The sequence below is a fragment of the Salvelinus fontinalis genome, chromosome 18, assembly GCF_029448725.1.
Source record: "Salvelinus fontinalis isolate EN_2023a chromosome 18, ASM2944872v1, whole genome shotgun sequence".
Taxonomy (NCBI): Eukaryota; Metazoa; Chordata; class Actinopteri; order Salmoniformes; family Salmonidae; genus Salvelinus; species Salvelinus fontinalis.
The window spans coordinates 56,975,534-56,998,687 of NC_074682.1; the positions used below are offsets into that span (position 1 = coordinate 56,975,534).

Below are 23,154 nucleotides of genomic sequence, written 5' to 3' on the forward strand. Positions count from 1 at the left end.
ATATTTTTTCTTATTTGGTAATTATTAGAATTTGTCTTACTTTTTACCTCTGCATTATTGGGAATGGGCCAGTAAATAAGCATTTCATGGGTAAAGTCTACAACTGTTATATTCGGCAAATAAAATGTGATTTATAACGCTGTACTCAAAAAGGGAGAATTTAGACTTGAGAACATCAATATGGTGGAATCAAGTCATAATCAAATGAAAATGATACTAAGCGGACGATTTTCCAAGAACGTGGAGTGTGGAGGATAACACCTTAGTCTGTACCTGAGCTGAGCCACTCTCCTCCTCCTCATCCAAATCATCCATGGAGGTAGCCTGGATCTCCGCTGGGTCCATGAGGATGTTGGCTTTGGAGGCCAGGTCATCTAGAAGCACAAACAGACAAAACACAGCACAACGATTACATCATAATACAACTTCATTACTAGACAGGCTGCATCCTGTCTCCAGGCAGGCTGCATCCTGTCTCCAGGCAGGCTGCATCCTGTCTCCAGGCAGGCTGCATCCTGTCTCCAGGCTACCCTCTCCTGCCCAGCACAAACAGCTCTGACCATCAGGAAGCTACCCTCTCCTGCCCAGCACAAACAGCTCTGACCATCAGGAAGCTACCCTCTCCTGCCCAGCACAAACAGCTCTGACCATCAGGAAGCTACCCTCTCCTGCCCAGCACAAACAGCTCTGACCATCAGGAAGCTACCCTCTCCTGTCCAGCACAAACAGCTCTGACCATCAGGAAGTTACCCTCTCCTGCCCAGCACAAACAGCTCTGACCATCAGGAAGCTACCCTCTCCTGCCCAGCACAAACAGCTCTGACCATCAGGAAGTTACCCTCTCCTGCCCAGCACAAACACCACTGACCATCAGGAAGCTACCCTCTCCTGCCCAGCACAAACAGCTCTGACCATCAGGAAGCTACCCTCTCCTGCCCAGCACAAACAGTTCTGACCACTAAAGAGGAAAAGGGACTGAAAAAGGAAGGGACAACTTGAGTGTCTTTGAGGAGGCGGAGTGACCAAACTTATAGAGATAGGAATTAGAAAGTACTGGAAGACCCAACGTGGACATAGAAATACAAAATCTAAGTTTATTTGTCACGTGCGCTGAATACCTTACAGTGAAATGCTTACTTACAGGCTCTAACCAATACTGCAAAAAAGGTATTAGGTGAACAATAGTTAAGTAAATAAATAAAACAACAGTAGAAAGACAGGCTATATACAGTAGCGAGGCTATAAAAGTAGCGAGGCTACATACAGACACCGGTGAGTCGGGCTGATTGAGGTAGTATGTACATGTAGATATGGTTAAAGTGACTATGCATATATGATGAACAGAGAGTAGCAGCAGCGTAAAAGAGGGGTTGGGAGGGGGGCACACAATGCAAATAGTCCGGGTAGCCATTTGATTACAGTCATTATTGTGACAGTCTAGGGATGTTGACAGGTTGATTGCTATGGTGATATAGAGAATTCATTACAGCGTCAGTGCTGACCTCTAAGTGTCTGGATATTGTTGTTTACACTTCTGATCACCCAGAACCATCGTAAATCTACAAGTCTATTAAAAATCAGATCATAGGACGTATCTATAAATCTAGAACTGGTCAGAGGTGTATGCAGGGCCGGGGTTCCACCTCCCAGTACTGTGGAACAGAGGGGACACGTTGTTCATGGCCAGCTGGGGAGGCTACTGCTGCTGCCGACGAATCCAGGTCCTAACCTACTGTAACTTCAAATCCAGTCCATAACATTAGTGGGCGGAGTCCCAAACCGCACCCTATTCCCTACACAGTGCACTACTTTTCACCAGAGCTCTATAGCCATTGATCAAAAGTAGTGCACTATCAAGGGACTATGGTGCCATTTGGTACTCAGACCACGCCCAAAACAATCCATCACCAGCCAGCTGCTCCTCCTCCTCTACTACTAAAGTGGTTGAGCTGCTGCTCCTCCTCCTCCTCCACTAAAGTGGTTGAGCTGCTCCTCCTCCTTCTCTACTACTAAAGTGGTTGAGCTGCTCCTCCTCCTCCTCCTCTACTACTACTAAAGTGGTTGAGCTGCTCCTCCTCCTCCTCTACTACTAAAGTGGTTGAGCTGCTCCTCCTCCTCCTCTACTAAAGTGGTTGAGCTGCTGCTCCTCCTTCTCCACTAAAGTGGTTGAGCTGCTCCTCCTCCTCCTCTACTACTAAAGTGGTTGAGCTGCTCCTCCTCCTCCTCTACTAAAGTGATTGAGCTGCTCCTCCTCCTCCTCCTCTACTAAAGTGGTTGAGCTGCTCCTCCTCCTCTACTAAAGTGGTTGAGCTGCTCCTCCTCCTCCTCTACTAAAGTGGTTGAGCTGCTCCTCCTCCTCTACTAAAGTGGTTGAGCTGCTCCTCCTCCTCCTCTACTAAAGTGGTTGAGCTGCTCCTCCTCCTCCTCTAAAGTGGTTGAGCTGCTCCTCCTCCTCCTCCACTAAAGTGGTTGAGCTGCTCCTCCTCCTCCTCTACTAAAGTGATTGAGCTGCTCCTCCTCCTCCACTAAAGTGGTTGAGCTGCTCCTCCTCCTCCTCCACTAAAGTGGTTGAGCTGCTCCTCCTCCTCCTCCACTAAAGTGGTTGAGCTGCTCCTCCTCCTCCTCCACTAAAGTGGTTGAGCTGCTCCTCCTCCTCCTCCACTAAAGTGGTTGAGCTGCTCCTCCTCCTCCTCCACTAAAGTGGTTGAGCTGCTCCTCCTCCTCCTCCACTAAAGTGGTTGAGCTGCTCCTCCTCCTCCTCCACTAAAGTGGTTGAGCTGCTCCTCCTCCTCCTCCACTAAAGTGGTTGAGCTGCTCCTCCTCCTCCTCCACTAAAGTGTTAATCACTACCACCATCTCCTGGGTCAGCCTCAACATGACCTCATGTTAATCACTACCACCATCTCCTGGGTCAGCCTCAACATGACCTCATGTTAATCACTACCACCATCTCCTGGGTCAGCCTCAACATGACCTCATGTTAATCACTACCACCATCTCCTGGGTCAGCCTCAACACGGCCTCATGTTAATCACTACCACCATCTCCTGGGTCAGCCTCAACATGACCTCATGTTAATCACTACCACCATCTCCTGGGTCAGCCTCAACATGGCCTCATGTTAATCACTACCACCATCTCCTGGGTCAGCCTCAACACGGCCTCATGTTAATCACTACCACCATCTCCTGGGTCAGCCTCAACATGACCTCATGTTAATCACTACCACCATCTCCTGGGTCAGCCTCATGTTAATCACTACCACCATCTCCTGGGTCAGCCTCATGTTAATCACTACCACCATCTCCTGGGTCAGCCTCATGTTAATCACTACCACCATCTCCTGGGTCAGCCTCAACACGACCTCATGTTAATCACTACCACCATCTCCTGGGTCAGCCTCAACACGACCTCATGTTAATCACTACCACCATCTCCTGGGTCAGCCTCAACATGACCTCATGTTAATCACTACCACCATCTCCTGGGTCAGCCTCAACATGACCTCATGTTAATCACTACCACCATCTCCTGGGTCAGCCTCAACATGACCTCATGTTAATCACTACCACCATCTCCTGGGTCAGCCTCAACATGACCTCATGTTAATCACTACCACCATCTCCTGGGTCAGCCTCAACATGACCTCATGTTAATCACTACCACCATCTCCTGGGTCAGCCTCAACATGACCTCATGTTAATCACTACCACCATCTCCTGGGTCAGCCTCAACACGACCTCATGTTAATCACTACCACCATCTCCTGGGTCAGCCTCAACACGACCTCATGTTAATCACTACCACCATCTCCTGGGTCAGCCTCAACATGACCTCATGTTAATCACTACCACCATCTCCTGGGTCAGCCTCAACACGACCTCATGTTAATCACTACCACCATCTCCTGGGTCAGCCTCATGTTAATCACTACCACCATCTCCTGGGTCAGCCTCAACACGACCTCATGTTAATCACTACCACCATCTCCTGGGTCAGCCTCAACACGGCCTCATGTTAATCACTACCACCATCTCCTGGGTCAGCCTCAACACGGCCTCATGTTAATCACTACCACCATCTCCTGGGTCAGCCTCAACACGGCCTCATGTTAATCACTACCACCATCTCCTGGGTCAGCCTCAACACGACCTCATGTTAATCACTACCACCATCTCCTGGGTCAGCCTCAACATGACCTCATGTTAATCACTACCACCATCTCCTGGGTCAGCCTCAACACGACCTCATGTTAATCACTACCACCATCTCCTGGGTCAGCCTCATGTTAATCACTACCACCATCTCCTGGGTCAGCCTCAACATGACCTCATGTTAATCACTACCACCATCTCCTGGGTCAGCCTCAACACGGCCTCATGTTAATCACTACCACCATCTCCTGGGTCAGCCTCAACATGACCTCATGTTAATCACTACCACCATCTCCTGGGTCAGCCTCAACACGACCTCATGTTAATCACTACCACCATCTCCTGGGTCAGCCTCAACATGACCTCATGTTAATCACTACCACCATCTCCTGGGTCAGCCTCAACATGACCTCATGTTAATCACTACCACCATCTCCTGGGTCAGCCTCAACATGACCTCATGTTAATCACTACCACCATCTCCTGGGTCAGCCTCAACACGGCCTCATGTTAATCACTACCACCATCTCCTGGGTCAGCCTCAACATGACCTCATGTTAATCACTACCACCATCTCCTGGGTCAGCCTCAACATGACCTCATGTTAATCACTACCACCATCTCCTGGGTCAGCCTCAACACGACCTCATGTTAATCACTACCACCATCTCCTGGGTCAGCCTCAACATGACCTCATGTTAATCACTACCACCATCTCCTGGGTCAGCCTCAACACGACCTCATGTTAATCACTACCACCATCTCCTGGGTCAGCCTCAACATGACCTCATGTTAATCACTACCACCATCTCCTGGGTCAGCCTCAACATGACCTCATGTTAATCACTACCACCATCTCCTGGGTCAGCCTCAACACGACCTCATGTTAATCACTACCACCATCTCCTGGGTCAGCCTCATGTTAATCACTACCACCATCTCCTGGGTCAGCCTCAACACGACCTCATGTTAATCACTACCACCATCTCCTGGGTCAGCCTCAACACGGCCTCATGTTAATCACTACCACCATCTCCTGGGTCAGCCTCAACACGGCCTCATGTTAATCACTACCACCATCTCCTGGGTCAGCCTCAACACGGCCTCATGTTAATCACTACCACCATCTCCTGGGTCAGCCTCAACACGACCTCATGTTAATCACTACCACCATCTCCTGGGTCAGCCTCAACATGACCTCATGTTAATCACTACCACCATCTCCTGGGTCAGCCTCAACACGACCTCATGTTAATCACTACCACCATCTCCTGGGTCAGCCTCATGTTAATCACTACCACCATCTCCTGGGTCAGCCTCAACATGACCTCATGTTAATCACTACCACCATCTCCTGGGTCAGCCTCAACACGGCCTCATGTTAATCACTACCACCATCTCCTGGGTCAGCCTCAACATGACCTCATGTTAATCACTACCACCATCTCCTGGGTCAGCCTCAACATGACCTCATGTTAATCACTACCACCATCTCCTGGGTCAGCCTCAACATGGCCTCATGTTAATCACTACCACCATCTCCTGGGTCAGCCTCAACATGACCTCATGTTAATCACTACCACCATCTCCTGGGTCAGCCTCAACATGACCTCATGTTAATCACTACCACCATCTCCTGGGTCAGCCTCAACATGACCTCATGTTAATCACTACCACCATCTCCTGGGTCAGCCTCAACATGACCTCATGTTAATCACTACCACCATCTCCTGGGTCAGCCTCAACATGGCCTCATGTTAATCACTACCACCATCTCCTGGGTCAGCCTCAACTGGACCTCATGTTAATCACTACCACCATCTCCTGGGTCAGCCTCAACTGGACATCATGTTACACTAAACTAAAATATAAAATGCAACATGTAAAAGGTTGGTCTCATAGTTCATGAGCTGAAAAAAAAAAACAATCACTGATATTTTCCATTCGCACTAAAAGCTCGTTTCTCTCACAAGGTATTGCACACATTTTTTTACATCCCTATTAGTGATTGCTGCATGTTACCATTCTATTTTTGTTCAGTATTTATCTATCTGTACGAATCACCGTAGGTTTGTATTCACTACTGCCCTACCCTGTATACATTCCATCTTGTCCTGTCCCAAACTCCGCTTCCACTTCCCTCTCCCCTTGCCAACGTAGCCCATTTGAATGACCGTTTAGCCTGGAGGCTGCTGGGAAACATCAGGACGATGTTGGAAGCAGTGGGGTGACGTAACCAGCTGCTGTTACACACAGCAAAACACTAGGACTACATCCCAAATGGCACCCTATTCCCTATATAGCCTAGTGCACTAATATTAAAACGTACACTATATAGAGAATTAGGGTGTGATTTGAGACGTAACTCAGGCCTCATGCCATCGCATTACACCTGAAGCCAGATGGGTAGTGTTTGAACTTCTATGATGAAAGAGGTTCAGGCAGACAGTTCAAAAACATCTGTTGTTCTCCAGCGTCATCAGAAGACTCAATAGGACACTGTCTGATTCAACAAATGGAAGCTACAGCATAAATGTTTCACCGTTTCCCCTTTTTTCTAGTCTGATCCCGATAGAGATGGGAAAAACACACTCACACGGTGCTAGACAGGTTACTACAGACCGGGTTCAATCCCGGGCTGTGCCGCAACCCCGGCCGTGGCTGGGAGTCCCGTAGGACGGCGCACAATTGGCCAAGCGTCGTCCGGGCTAGGGGAGGGTTTGGGCCGGTGACGCTTTACTTGGCTCATCGCACTCTAGCGACTCCTTGTGGAGGGCCGGGTGCCTGCGGGCTGACCCCAGTCGCCAGTTAAACGGTGTTTCCCTCCGACAGGTTGGTGCGGCTGGCCTTCCGGGTTAAGCTGGCGGGTGTTAAGAAACGCGATTAGACGTGTCAGAGGACGCATGACTCCACCGTCGCCTCTCCCGAGCCCGTTGGGGAGTTGCAGCAATGAGACAAGATCGAAAAATTGGGGAGAAAAAGGGGGAAAAAATAAAACACACATCGAAGACAGTCTCAGGTAGATGAATGTTACATGCTTTCTTCACCAAACTACGATAACAACCAGAAACCACACCATCCAAATGAATAAAAAAAAAATGGGGATGATTTGGTAGTTGTTTCATACGTTTATTTGACAAGGGTCGTGTGCAATTAAATCAAAGTTAACTCTTTCCTTGATCTCACAGGAAATGTTATGCATTGTACCAGATATACTGTAGCTAGAGCGCTAATGTTCATCTCTACTCCCAAGAGCAGGGCACTCCAACCCTGTTCCTGGAGAGCTAACGTCCTGTAACTTCACTCCTACCCTGTTCCTGGAGAGCTAACGTCTTGTAACTTCAATCCTACCCTGTTCCTGGAGAGTTAACGTCTTGTAACTTCACTCCTACCCTGTTCCTGGAGAGCTAACGTCCTGTAACTTCACTCCAACCCTGTTCCTGGAGAGCTAACGTCTTGTAACTTCACTCCTACCCTGTTCCTGGAGAGCTAACGTCACTCCTACCCTGTTCCTGGAGAGCTAACGTCCTGTAACTTCACTCCAACCCTGTTCCTGGACAGCTAACGTCCTGTAACTTCACTCCAACCCTTTTCCTGGAGAGCTAACGTCCTGTAACTTCACTCCAACCCTGTTCCTGGATAGCTAACGTCCTGTAACTTCACTCCAACCCTGTTCCTGGAGAGCTAACGTCCTGTAACTTCACTCCAACCCTGTTCCTGGAGAGCTAACGTCCTGTAACTTCACTCCAACCCTGTTCCTGGAGAGCTAATGTCCTGTAACGTCACTCCAACCCTGTTCCTGGAGAGCTAACGTCCTGTAACTTCACTCCTACCCTGTTAACGTCCTGTAACTTGAATCCAACCCTAATCTAGCACAACTCATTTTAATAATTAGCTGGTTGATGAGCTGAATCAAGCTAGTTACAGCTGGGGTTGAGTGAAACCTACAGGAGGGTAGGGAGAGGCCTGGCATAAAGACAGGTAGGTAGAGAAGATACTGAGGGGAGCAGGCTTTCACTCAGCGAAAGAGTGATGAAAGAGAAGTAGCAGTGTTTCTGAAGTATGAGGCATGACATGAGGTCTTAGTTACATACCCAGTTAAGAGTCTATAAACACATGCAACAGCATGAGTAGGCATTTTCACACACCCTACAGACCCCCGCCATGCACACACCCTCCTACAGGCCCCACCAAACGTTCCCTCTAAATCAACGGCCATGGAACCCTGGAAACTCAGCCAGCTGTCAAACGGACCTGCTCGTTTCCTCACAACACAAAATCAATGCAGCCGGGCAGGTTTCCTGGAAGAATAACAACCGACATCCGGTTTGGGGCGAGCGGTCGCATTTGCATTCGCTCTGCAGGTAGTATAACTTTTATAACTTTTCATTACATTTCATTATAGTACAACGATTTAATTTGTCCAACCTTAGCAATTTCTTCTTAACTAGCTACATAGCCGTCTGTGTATCAAAGATAACTGCGTAATTATCGTATTTCGTCGTCTCGTTGTCCACTGCTATCTGCCCAGCAGCTAGCAAACGTCCACCGTCTACCGAATAGTAGTATAACTTTTCATTACATTTCATTATAGTACAACGGTCTGATTTTCATTTTCATTACAGTACAACGGTTTGATTTGTTTGATCTTAGCTAGCTACATAGCCGTCTTTTATCAAACATAATTGCGTCGTTATTGAGGTTCGCTAGCGAGCTATTTTCGTTCGAAATTAACGCAACGTAGCCATCACTGCTAGCTAGCCAGCTTGCCACCGAAGAGCATTGTAGAAACGATTACAATACAACGGAACGACTTGTTTTGTGTAGTGTTAGCTAGCTACATAGTTTTCTTTGCTAGCTTTGTATCTAAGATAATTGTGTAACTTTGAGTAATTATCGGTTAGCTAGCCAGCTAGTTTCGCCTGCCGCGCTGCTGTCCTCCTACCTAGCCAACACTGCTAGCTAACACTGCTAGCTAGCCAACTTCTACCGAATAGCAGCACTGTAGAAACTTACATTACAACGGAACGACTTGATTAGCGTAGTGTTAGCTAGTTGTCTTTGCTGTCCTTGTATCCATGATAATTGTGTAGTTTAGAGAAATTTAGAGAAACTGTCGAGGTCACCTAGCCAGCTTCACTTTCAACAACGCAGCTACTGCTAGCCAGGCTACTTCACCAGCCAGCAGTACTATATCATTTTAGTCAATAAGATTTGTAATTTTATTGATTTTTTGCTACGTAAGCTTAACTTTCTGAACATTCGAGACGTGTAGCCCACTTGTCATTCTAATCTCCTTTGCTTTAGCGTAGCCTCTTCTGTAGCCTGCCAAATATGTGTCTGTCTATCCCTGTTCTCTCCTCTCTGCACAGACCATACAAACGCCTCACACCGCGTGGCCGCGCCCACCCTAACCTGGTGGTCCCAGCCCGCACGACCCACGTGGAGTTCCAGGTCTCCGGTAGCCTCTGGAACTGCCGATCCGCGGCCAACAAGGCAGAGCTCATCTCAGCCTATGCCTCCCTCCAGTCCCTCGACTTCTTGGCACTGACGGAAACATGGCTCACCACAGATAACACTGCTACTCCTACTGCTCTCTCTTCGTCTGCCCACGTGTTCTCGCACACCCCGAGAGCTTCTGGTCAGCGGGGTGGTGGCACCGGGATCCTCATCTCTCCCAAGTGGTCATTCTCTCTTTCTCCCCTTACCCATCTGTCTATCGCCTCCTTTGAATTCCATGCTGTCACAGTTACCAGCCCTTTCAAGCTTAACATCCTTATCATTTATCGCCCTCCAGGTTCCCTTGGAGAGTTCATCAATGAGCTTGATGCCTTGATAAGCTCCTTTCCTGAGGACGGCTCACCTCTCACAGTTCTGGGTGACTTTAACCTCCCCATGTCTACCTTTGACTCATTCCTCTCTGCCTCCTTCTTTCCACTCCTCTCCTCTTTTGACCTCACCCTCTCACCTTCCCCCCCTACTCACAAGGCAGGCAATACGCTTGACCTCATCTTTACTAGATGCTGTTCTTCCACTAACCTCATTGCAACTCCCCTCCAAGTCTCCGACCACTACCTTGTATCCTTTTCCCTCTCGCTCTCGTCCAACACTTCCCACACTGCCCCTACTCGGATGGTATCGCGCCGTCCCAACCTTCGCTCTCTCTCCCCCGCTACTCTCTCCTCTTCCATCCTATCATCTCTTCCCTCTGCCCAAACCTTCTCCAACCTATCTCCTGATTCTGCCTCCTCAACCCTCCTCTCCTCCCTTTCTGCATCCTTTGACTCTCTATGTCCCCTATCCTCCAGGCCGGCTCGGTCCTCCCCTCCCGCTCCGTGGCTCGACGACTCATTGCGAGCTCACAGAACAGGGCTCCGGGCAGCCGAGCGGAAATGGAGGAAAACTCGCCTCCCTGCGGACCTGGCATCCTTTCACTCCCTCCTCTCTACATTTTCCTCTTCTGTCTCTGCTGCTAAAGCCACTTTCTACCACTCTAAATTCCAAGCATCTGCCTCTAACCCTAGGAAGCTCTTTGCCACCTTCTCCTCCCTCCTGAATCCTCCTCCCCCTCCCCCCCCCCTCCTCCCTCTCTGCAGACGACTTCGTCAACCATTTTGAAAAGAAGGTCGACGACATCCGATCCTCGTTTGCTAAGTCAAACGACACCGCTGGTTCTGCTCACACTGCCCTACCCTGTGCTTTGACCTCTTTCTCTCCCCTCTCTCCAGATGAAATCTCGCGTCTTGTGACGGCCGGCCGCCCAACAACCTGCCCGCTTGACCCTATCCCCTCCTCTCTTCTCCAGACCATTTCCGGAGACCTTCTCCCTTACCTCACCTCGCTCATCAACTCATCCCTGACCGCTGGCTACGTCCCTTCCGTCTTCAAGAGAGCGAGAGTTGCACCCCTTCTGAAAAAACCTACACTCGATCCCTCCGATGTCAACAACTACAGACCAGTATCCCTTCTTTCTTTTCTCTCCAAAACTCTTGAACGTGCCGTCCTTGGCCAGCTCTCCTGCTATCTCTCTCAGAATGACCTTCTTGATCCAAATCAGTCAGGTTTCAAGACTAGTCACTCAACTGAGACTGCTCTTCTCTGTATCACGGAGGCGCTCCGCACTGCTAAAGCTAACTCTCTTTCCTCTGCTCTCATCCTTCTAGACCTATCGGCTGCCTTCGATACTGTGAACCATCAGATCCTCCTCTCCACCCTCTCCGAGTTGGGCATCTCCGGCGCGGCCCACGCTTGGATTGCGTCCTACCTGACAGGTCGCTCCTACCAGGTGGCGTGGCGAGAATCTGTCTCCTCACCACGCGCTCTCACCACTGGTGTCCCCCAGGGCTCTGTTCTAGGCCCTCTCCTATTCTCGCTATACACCAAGTCACTTGGCTCTGTCATAACCTCACATGGTCTCTCCTATCATTGCTATGCAGACGACACACAACTAATCTTCTCCTTTCCCCCTTCTGATGACCAGGTGGCGAATCGCATCTCTGCATGTCTGGCAGACATATCAGTGTGGATGACGGATCACCACCTCAAGCTGAACCTCGGCAAGACGGAGCTGCTCTTCCTCCCGGGGAAGGACTGCCCGTTCCATGATCTCGCCATCACGGTTGACAACTCCATTGTGTCCTCCTCCCAGAGCGCTAAGAACCTTGGCGTGATCCTGGACAACACCCTGTCGTTCTCAACTAACATCAAGGCGGTGGCCCGTTCCTGTAGGTTCATGCTCTACAACATCCGCAGAGTACGACCCTGCCTCACACAGGAAGCGGCGCAGGTCCTAATCCAGGCACTTGTCATCTCCCGTCTGGATTACTGCAACTCGCTGTTGGCTGGGCTCCCTGCCTGTGCCATCAAACCCCTACAACTCATCCAGAACGCCGCAGCCCGTCTGGTGTTCAACCTTCCCAAGTTCTCTCACGTCACCCCGCTCCTCCGCTCTCTCCACTGGCTTCCAGTTGAAGCTCGCATCCGCTACAAGACCATGGTGCTTGCCTACGGAGCTGTGAGGGGAACGGCACCTCAGTACCTTCAGGCTCTGATCAGGCCCTACACCCAAACAAGGGCACTGCGTTCATCCACCTCTGGCCTGCTCGCCTCCCTACCACTGAGGAAGTACAGTTCCCGCTCAGCCCAATCAAAACTGTTCGCTGCTCTGGCACCCCAATGGTGGAACAAACTCCCTCACGACGCCAGGACAGCGGAGTCAATCACCACCTTCCGGAGACACCTGAAACCCCACCTCTTCAAGGAATACCTAGGATAGGATAAAGCAATCCTTCTGCCCCCCCCCCCCCCTTAAAAGATGTAGATGCACTATTGTAAAGTGGCTGTTCCACTGGATGTCATTAGGTGAATGCACCAATTTGTAAGTCGCTCTGGATAAGAGCGTCTGCTAAATGACTTAAATGTAAATGTAAATGTAATAAACACATTGGAAAAATAAAAACAGACAAGATTTAAAGCTCAGCTCATTTCATTAAAAGGGAGTACAAGATATTCCACTCTACTCTTCTCCTTGGCTATCAAGGCACTAAGACAGGAACTGTGTTTCACCACACTACGCAGCTTAAATACTACCTTCATAAAAATCAATATCCTCATATAAACTTGTCAGAGATGATCACAACAACCACTTCCTGTGTATGCACAAGGCTTCTGACAAGCACTAAAATAAGAGCACTTCATTGTCCATTGTACTTACAGTTCACAGAATGATGTCTTTTTTTTTAATCAAGCTTTCCACAAGGCCTCAGATTAAAGCAGTAAAAGTCACTGTTAGACTAATCTATAGAGCTGGAAACAGGCAGTTTGTGGTCGGGAAGGACAAAGAATACATCTCCCTCTAGTGGTTCTCATAGGCAGCACACTATTCCCTATAGGGTACCACAGTATGAGTGATAACGCCCATAAAACCTAGCAGTCACACAAGGAAAAGGTTCCAAATCGTTTTTCCACCATTCATGTGGATTTTTAGAAGCACTTCCAATAAGGGCCGTTGTTTCGTGTACCCTGACGTGACGCTTTGATAACAGTGTCAATCTCTCTCTGACAAGGTGACTTTTGTCAATATAGTATTTACCTCCCAAAAATGTAACGCTAATTAGCTGCTAATGTGGCTATCATACAGAACTATAAATGCTTGTCTCAAGATTCCCGTCACTCACCAGGGCCCATAATGATCTGAACGATACTATCTAAATGTAGCCATTTTAAATGCATGATTTAATTTATACAATTTAAAAAACAAGTCCAGCTTTCTAGTTAAATAGCTAGCTAACTTGGCGAAGCTAGACGTTCTTGATAATGTTTGTTTGTGTATGTGGGTGAGGGGTGGGTAGCCTACTTCAAGTACTACTTGACATGTAGCTACCCAAGCTAGCTGTATTATTTTGGTCTGGCGTTTTGAGATGTTTACTTTACTGCGGGAAGACATTAATCTGTTAGCTGGTACCCTCTGGACAGCAGATCTTTTGTATAGCTAGTAGGCACGGTTATGTTGTCTTATTTAGTCCTACCTGCTATGGAGGTTTTAAAATGTATTGGTATTCAAACATTTATTTTTGAGGGAGAATTACTGTCGTCACGTTATTGATGTTTGTTTTGTAGGTAGAATTACTGTCATGTTACCTGCCCGTGGATACCTGCCCAACACTTTTACCCGCTAGGCTACCTTCCGCCCAAGACGCAGACATTCAAGCAGGACTTTGAGAGCAAGCATCCCAAGTCTCCAATGGTCCGAGTACTGGTTGATGTGTGACCGCACATATTCTTCCATCACCATAGTAACTATGATTACTAACCTGGGACACAGATCACCATAGTAACTATGATTAGTAACCTGGGACACAGATCACCATAGTAACTATGATTACTAACCTGGGACATAGATCTATTGTTCATGGCTCCCGAGTGGCGTAGCGGTCTAAGGCAATGCATCTCAGTGCAAGAGGCATTACTACAGTCCCGGTTCGAATACAGGCTGTATCACATCCGACCGTGATTGAGAGTGCCATAGGGCGGCGCACAATTGGCCCAGTGACATCCGGGTTTGGCTGGGGTAGGCCGGGATTGTAAATAAGAATTTGTTCTTACCTGACTTGCCTAGTGAAATAAAGATTACATTTAAAAAACTGGCAGCAACCGCAGCGCAATCAATAGGAGGTGAACAGTGCCTGGTGCTGAAAATATAGCTAACTTGTTATGCAAGTTTTGCACACCAACAGATGGAGAAAACCTACACCAGTTGAGCAATGCAATTTTAATTTGATTTTACAAACAAGAAGGCTTAATTGGAGTCTATTTCTCAGAAGTTTCTGTCCATGACTGATGCAACACGAAAAAAGCATTAAAGACAGCGTTAATGAGTACTTGAGGTCACCTGGAACATGGCCTGCTCTTTCTTATGAAAGGAATTAAGCACTTTCCCATGTTTATTACACTATGTTGACTTGTCACACTGCACAGTGGCCTAATAAACAAATGAAGGTGGCTTATAACTTCAAAATGCTTTCAAATCCACAATGTAAATGCATATTGTACAGTCCTGTATTTCTTCTTCATCGTTATGCTTTCGTTAATAAAATAATGATAAAAATACTCTTTCAAATGCAGATGTTGATTTAGTTACGGATCCATGACAAATTACTATGGGAATAAATATCACTGATTTACAGAAATATTGGAGTTGTCTAGTTGCCTAATGAAGGCAAACAACGTAGAATCCTCCAATCATGTAGTCTACTCCCGACCGTCACGTTGTACAGCGCCATATTTTCCATTCCAGGGCTTCGTTTTTCTCAGAATAGAAACACCATAATAATAATCAAATTAATTAAGCCAAATTTCTTAAAATCAATCCCAACGACTATGTTATTACAGGAAAGGTTTTAAATTCTCTGGTAATACCAATATGGAAGACTATCAAATGCTTCTCAAAGATGCCCTCTGGTGGTCAAACTAGCACTAACTTGCATTAATAGAAAAAGTGGTTGCCAATTAAATACCGTGCCACAGAATGCTGCAGCAGCACGCAAGGTGTACTGCAGTATGACGCAACTTTTAAAAGGCGGAACCACTGTATTGATAAAAGTCAGCTTCGTCTGAGAGAGATTTTAAACAGTTATCAAAACTTCACGAAAAGGGAACGCCTCCATTTAACACAGATCTTGTTAGAAATGGTTATTTAAAAAAAGGGTGGGGAAAAAATGATTGGAACCAGTTCTGTGATTGTTAGATTTTATGGGTATTACGACGTGTCCACTGTGGGGCTCCATATAGTGCTAAGTGATTAACCAACATTTTATTTTCGTATTGATTTTTTTTACTAATTGACCAATGTTCTGTAAACGCAATGCGAAGTGTCACTTGAGATAAATCAAATCAACCCGGAACTGTGCGATGTAGTATAGCGTTATAGTTGTCCGGTCTGTGTGGGCAAAGTGGAAGTGGTGAATGCTATTTTACAGTAAACAAACTGACAGACTCAGCACGCTTATAGGGAAGGACAATCAACAAGCAGAGCACTTACACAAATGACTGATGATCTGCTGAGAGAAATTGATAAAAAAAAATAGTGGGGGCTGTTTTGTTAAGACTTCAATGCGGCTTATAACATTATTGATCATAGTCTGCTGATGGAAAAACGTACGTGTTATGGCTTCACATCAAAAGCTTTTTGGGACACTAAAGTCCATGGAGAATAAGAGCACCTCCTCCCAGCTGCCCACTGCACTGAGGCTAGGAAACACTGTCACCACCAATAAATCTACGATAGTCGATCATTTCAATAAGCATTTGTCTACGGCTGGCTATGCTTTCCACCTGGCTACCCCTAACCTGGCCAACAGCTCTCACACCCTGCAGCAACTTGCCCAAGCTCCCCATGCTTCTCCTTCACCCAAATCCAGATAGGTGATGTTCTGAAAGAGATGTAAAATCTGGACCCCTACACATCCGCAGGGCTAGACAATCTGGACCCTCTCTTTCTAAAATTATCCGCCGAAATTGTTGCAACCCCTATTACTAGCCTGTTCAACCTCTTTCGTATCGTCTGAGACCCCCAAAGATTGGAAAGCTGAGTAGCTGCTGCCTCGGCAGGAACTAATGGGGATCCATAATAAACCCCAGGAAGAGTAGCTGCTGCCTTGGCAGGAACTAATGGAGAGCCATAATAAACCCCAGGAAGAGTAGCTGCTGCCTTGGCAGGAACTAATGGGGATCCATAATAAACCCCAGGAAGAGTAGCCGCTGCCTTGGCAGGAACTAATGGGGATCCATAATAAACCCCAGGAAGAGTAGCTGCTGCCTTGGCAGGAACTAATGGGGATCCATAATAAACCCCAGGAAGAGTAGCCGCTGCCTTGGCAGAAACTAATGGGGATCCATAATAAACCCCAGGAAGAGTAGCCGCTGCCTTGGCAGAAACTAATGGGGATCCATAATAAACCCCAGGAAGAGTAGCTGCTGCCTTGGCAGGAACTAATGGGGATCCACAATAAACCCCAGGATGAGTAGCTGCTGCCTTAGCAGGAACTAATGGAGATCCATAATAAACCCCAGGAAGAGTAGCTGCTGCCTTGGCAGGAACTAATGGGGATCCATAATAAACCCCAGGAAGAGTAGCCGCTGCCTTGGCAGGAACTAATGGGGATTCATAATAAACCCCCAGGAAGAGAAGCCGCTGCCTTGTCAGGAACTAATGGGGATCCATAATAAACCCCAGGAAGAGTAGCCGCTGCCTTGGCAGGAACTAATGGGGATTCATAATAAACCCCCAGGAAGAGAAGCCGCTGCCTTGGCAGGAACTAATGGGGATTCATAATAAACCCCCAGGAAGAGAAGCCGCTGCCTTGGCAGGAACTAATGGGGATCCATAATAAACCCCAGGAAGAGTAGCTGCTGCCTTGGCAGGAACTAATGGAGAGCCATAATAAACCCCAGGAAGAGTAGCTGCTGCCTTGGCAGGAACTAATGGGGATCCATAATAAACCCCAGGAAGAGTAGCCGCTGCCTTGGCAGGAACTAATGGGGATCCATAATAAACCCCAGGAAGAGTAGCTGCTGCCTTGGCAGGAACTAATGGGGATCCATAATAAACCCCAGGAAGAGTAGCCGCTGCCTTGGCAGAAACTAATGGGGATCCATAATAAACCCCAGGAAGAGTAGCCGCTGCCTTGGCAGAAACTAATGGGGATCCATAATAAACCCCAGGAAGAGTAGCTGCTGCCTTGGCAGGAACTAATGGGGATCCACAATAAACCCCAGGATGAGTAGCTGCTGCCTTAGCAGGAACTAATGGAGATCCATAATAAACCCCAGGAAGAGTAGCTGCTGCCTTGGCAGGAACTAATGGGGATCCATAATAAACCCCAGGAAGAGTAGCCGCTGCCTTGGCAGGAACTAATGGGGATTCATAATAAACCCCCAGGAAGAGAAGCCGCTGCCTTGTCAGGAACTAATGGGGATCCATAATAAACCCCAGGAAGAGTAGCCGCTGCCTTGGCAGGAACTAATGGGGATTCATAATAAACCCCCAGGAAGAGAAGCCGCTGCCTTGGCAGGAACTAATGGGGATTCATAATAAACCCCCAGGAAGAGAAGCCGCTGCCTTGGCAGGAACTAATGGGGATCCATAATAAATACAAAATACAAGTAGTGAGAGATTTCAATCTCGACAAAATATATATATTATTTTAAACAATGCGTTTCTATGGGTTTATTTTGGACCGAAGCTTGCCGCCCGTCTTCCTTCCTTCGGGACAACAAGGCGAGAAAGAGAGGAGAGAACATGCGATCGAGAGTGATAGCATAGGCTATGCTGCAGCAAATGTAGCCTTATGTCACAAGAGAAAAACATTTACCATGATGAGATGATACATGCATTGTGAACTGCACTCAATGTCCCCAACCTGAGCGTTGATGATTGATCATGCAAATAGCAGACAGAAGGCCGTAGTCGGGTAGAGAAGTCGGATTTAGACATCGCATATTATTTAACAGTTCTGTCACGTCATGCTGTTCATCTAAATACATTTTAAAAATCAGTTTCTCGCAATTATTTATACCCGGGAAAAAGGGAGTGGGCTTGGGCTTTAAATCTCGGTAACCCGGTTCCCACTATTCAACCCTAAACAGTATATGAATAGAAAAGGTGTGTACAGCAGTAGTTCTTATCTAGGATGAGCCTTGACAAGAATACAGTATATATACACACAAACACGTTAGGTAAAATAGTATGTAAACATTATTACAGTGACCAGGTGTTCAATGACTATGTTCATAGGGCAGTAGTCTCTTAGGTGCAGGGTAGAGTACCGGGTGGTAGCTGAGCTGGCTAGTAACAGTGACTAAGGTTCAGGGCAGGCACTGGGCGGAGGTCGGCTAACGGTGACTATGTACACAGTCTGACGGCCTGGAGGCTTGATGCACCTGTACTGTCTCCGTGATCAGGCCACGACTCGGGTGGCGGAGGTCCTTGATCATCTTCTTGGACATAGACACCGGGTGCTGTAGATGTCCTGGAGGACAGGCAGTGTGCCCCCCGGTGATTCTTTGGGCTGACCGCACCACACTCTAGAGAGCCCTACAGTTGCGGACGGTAGGGATTCAAACCCAGGGCCTTGAGCTTAGTGATGAGCTTGGAGGGCCCGATGGTGTTGAAGGCTGAGCTGTAGTCAATGAACAGCATTCCTCGTGTACAGTGCGATGGCGATGGCGTCGTCTGTGGATCTATTGGGGCGGTAGGCAAATTGTAGTGGGTCCAGGGTGTCGGGTAAGATGCGGGGGGTGATATGATCCTTAACTAGCCTCCCAAAGCACTTCATGATGACAGAAGTGAGTGCTACGGGGGCGTTAGTCATTTAGTTCAGTTAACTTCGCTTTCTGGGATACAGGAACAATGGTGGACATCTTGAAGCAAGTGGGGACAGCAGACTGGGATAGGGAGAGATTGTGGACATATTCAATCTCTCCAGCCAACTGGTCTGCAGATGCTCTGAGAATGCGGCTATTGATGGGCCGGCAGCCTCGCAAGGGTTAACACGCTTAAATGTCTTACTCATGTCGGCCACGGAGAATGAGAGCTCAGTCTTTGTAATGCGCAATTGGCTCAAGTCCCTGCCATATACAGTTGAAGTCGGAAGTTCACATACACTTAGGTTGGAGTCATTAAAACTCGTTTTTCAACCACTTCACAAATTACTTGTTAACAAACTATAGTTCTGCCAATTCGGTTATGACATCTACTTTGTGCATGACACAAGTAATTTTTCCAACAATTGTTTACAGATTATTTCACTGTATCACAATTCCAGTGGGTCAGAAGTTAACATACACTAAGTTGACTGTGCCTTAAATCAGCTTGGAAAATTCCAGAAAATTATGTCATGGCTTTAGAAGCTTCTGATAAATGATGTCAATTAGTCTGAGTCAATTGGAGGTGTACCTGTGGATGAATTTCAAGACCTACTTTCAAACTCAGTGCCTCTTTGCTTGACATCATGGGAAAAATCAAAAGAAATCAGCCAAGACCTCAGAAAAAAAATTGTAGACCTCCAGTCTGGTTCATCCTTGGGAGAAATTTCCAAACAACTGAAAGTACCACGTTCATCTGTGTCATGACGTTGCCTGCGTGGGTATAGCAAACCCCATCCCCCTCTCCCTGCCTCCCCCTTTCCTCCTTCAACCCATGCTGTGATCACAGAGAGACGTTGTAAATTCCTGAGGATCTCCTCATGGCTAAACAGTATTAAGAGAGAGGGTAAACTTTCAGGACAAAGGAATTCTCTTCCACCTCACAGAACTTGAGGTACGAACAGATTTCATGTTCCGGAAAAAGTATTAAAGGCCGGTGGGGAGTCCAGCTATTAACATGTCCATTGGTCACCACGTGGGAAACTCACGTGAGACTGTGGGACCACATTACCATACCGCTGTTTATATAATAACCTCAGATAAGAGGTTTACATCTGTTTGTTGTATAAAATGAATGAGTGAGTATGCTACTGTTTGTATAATTGTGTAATATGATTTTGGACTGTTTAATTAAGAAAAATACAAATACCTTTTTGATTTGAACTAAATCCAAGGACCGCCCTGAGCCCAGTATGGGTCAGAGACCATGGGACCACCCCTCTCTGCTATCTGAATAAAAGCCAACTCTTAAGAAATTACCCCAGACCATGTTTCTCTCAATCACGAGAGGACAAAGGTTGCAGACCAGCTTACCTCGATAACGAGAGGGCCAAGGTTTGAGACCAGACTGCTGAATCTTTTAACCATCCCACGTGGTTAAAACTCTTATACGAATCATAACAAGTCTTTGATATTGACTTCTAGTCTGCAGCTAGGAATTCGGTATCATTGAACGCGAAGAAAGACAACCACCGAAACATCCATTTTATAACGAATGTCACTCTGAACTCTCCACGATAACTCCAACAAAAACGAACTTCTCTCCAACGATCAAGACGGCACACACACTGAACGTAACTATATATATATTGATTGCAATTGTTCCCGAATGAGTGAGCGTTCATGTGTAAGGATTAGCATGTCAATTGTTATAAAGAGTATACTCTGTAGTGACTTCTGAATCGACCCCCCATCCATCCCTTTTGTCTAACAAGCCGCCATGCCGGTTCAGCCCACTAGGGCATATTGCTCCCATCATTTCATGTAACTATTTTAAGTTTGTTTGCTTGTTTATGCATTTCTGTGAATTAATTAGTTAGTAATAAATAAATGATTTAAGACAATTGATGTATGGATGACTCATAGTGAAGACTGGGTTCGTGCAGATAATCAACGATTTACGACGTTTGGAATGAGACTGACGAGGTAGAGTAAATAAATCATTAATTAGAAGACTATTGATCAGATATGAAAATATCTGAAAGGTTATATTGGGAAATTATAACTTTGTAATCTAATAACTTTCCCTGGTGCCCTCGAATTCATAGTTAATTAGTTACGTTATTACTCAAGTGATAGCGTAATCCCTAATTACAGGAATCTTTTATAAAAACTATAAGTCTTCAATTTAACAATAGCAAAGACACGACATGTGCACAAACAATAGTACGCAAGTATAAACACCATGGGACCACGCAGCCGTCATACCGCTCAGGAAGGAGACGCGTTCTGTCTCCTAGAGATGAACGTACTTTGGTGTGAAAAGTGCAAATCAATCCCAGAACAACAGCAAAGGACCTTGTGAAGATGCTGGAGGAAACAGGTACAAAAGTATCTATATCCACAGTAAAACGAGTCCTATATCGACATAACCTGAAAGGCTACTCAGCAAGGAAGAAGCCACTGCTCCAAAACCGACATAAAAAAGCCAGACTACGGTTTGCAACTGCACATGGAGACAAAGATTGTACTTTTTGGAGAAATGTCCTCTGGTCTGATGAAACAAAAATAGAACTGTTTGGCCATAATGACCATTGTTATGTTTGGAGGAAAAAGGGGGAGGCTTGCCAGCTGAAGAACATCATCCCAACCGTGAAGCACAGGGGTGGCAGCATCATGTTGTGGGGGTGCTTTGCTGCAGGAGGGACTGGTGCACTTCACAAAATAGATGACATCATGAGGACGGAACATTATGTGGATATATTGAAGCAACATCTGAAGACATGAGTCAGGAAGCTAAAGCTTGGTCGCAAATGGGTCTTCCAAATGGACAATGACCCCAAGCATACTTCCAAAGTTGTGGCTAAATGGCTTAAGGACAACAAAGTCAAGGTGTTGGAGTGGCCATCACAAAGCCCTGACCTCAATCCTATAGAAAATTTGTGGGCAGAACTGAAAAAGCATGTGTGAGCAAAGGAGGCCTACAAACCTGACTCAGTTACACGAGCTCTGTCAGGTGGGATAGGTCAAAATTCAACCAGCGTATTGAGGGAAGCTTGTGGAAGGCTACCCGAAACGTTTGACCCAAGTTTAAATTGTTTAAGGCAATCCTAACTAATACTAATTGAGTGTATGTAAACTTCTGACCCACTGGGAATGTGATCAAAGAAATAAAAAGCTGAAATTAATCCTTCTCGCTACTATTATTCCGACATTTCACATTCTTAAAATAAAAGTGGTGATCCTAACTGACCTAAAACAGGGACTTTTTACTAGGATTAAATGTCAGGAATTGTGAAAAACTGAGTTTAAATGTATTTGGCTAAGGTGTATGTAAACTTCCGACTTCAACTGTAGCTAATATCTATGTAGTGAATATCTATGTAGTGAATATCTATGTAGTGTTAATATCTATGTAGTGTTAATATCTATGTAGTGTTAATATCTATGTAGAGTTAATATCTATGTAGTTAATATCTATGTAGAGTTAATATCTATGTAGAGTTAATATCTATGTCGAGTTAATATCTATGTAGAGTTAATATCTATGTATCTATCTAAGGTGTATGTAAACTTCCGACTTCAACTGTCCGTCTCGTGTCTTAGTCGTTGAAGTGCGACTCCACTGTCCCTGTACAGTCGTTTTGACTCTGATTGCCTTACGGAAGACATAGTTGGACTGTTGGTACTCGTCCATGTTCCCAGTCACCTTGCCGTTGGTTAAATGCAGTGGTCCTCGCTTTCAGTTTAGTGTAAATGCGGCCATCTATTCAGGGTTTTTGGATAGGATAAGTTGTAATCATCACAGCGGGAACCACATCCTCTATGCACTTCCTGATAAGCAGTAATGGGAAGTCACTACCATTATGGGACTTCTATTAAATTGTTTTATTCTGTGTTACAGCATTCAAACCCATATTATACACAATCATTTATTTTTACGTTAAATGCACTAAAACCCATGATTTATTTTTTTAAATATTCAAACCCGAAACGACCTCAAAAAACACTAAGTGTGCACTACTGTATGTGGCTCGGGCCAAAATAAGTGCATTTCATAGGGAATCGGGAACATTTCAGACTTGCCTCTATTCTCTCAAAGCCATTTCTGTATAATGCTGTGTCAGAGGGATTTGAC

At 46.4% G+C, this 23,154-nt stretch overlaps 1 protein-coding gene across 1 annotated transcript in view; it reads right to left on the reverse strand.

The window, feature by feature from the left end:
* LOC129815776 (E3 ubiquitin-protein ligase RNF123) overlaps nucleotides 1-23,154 on the reverse strand; it is a 289,130-nt gene that overhangs the window by 225,716 nt on the left and 40,260 nt on the right. Inside the window, exon 21 of the mRNA XM_055869888.1 lies at nucleotides 274-374. Within this exon, the coding sequence (XP_055725863.1) occupies nucleotides 274-374 (101 nt within the window). The remainder of the gene's footprint in view (nucleotides 1-273; nucleotides 375-23,154) is intronic.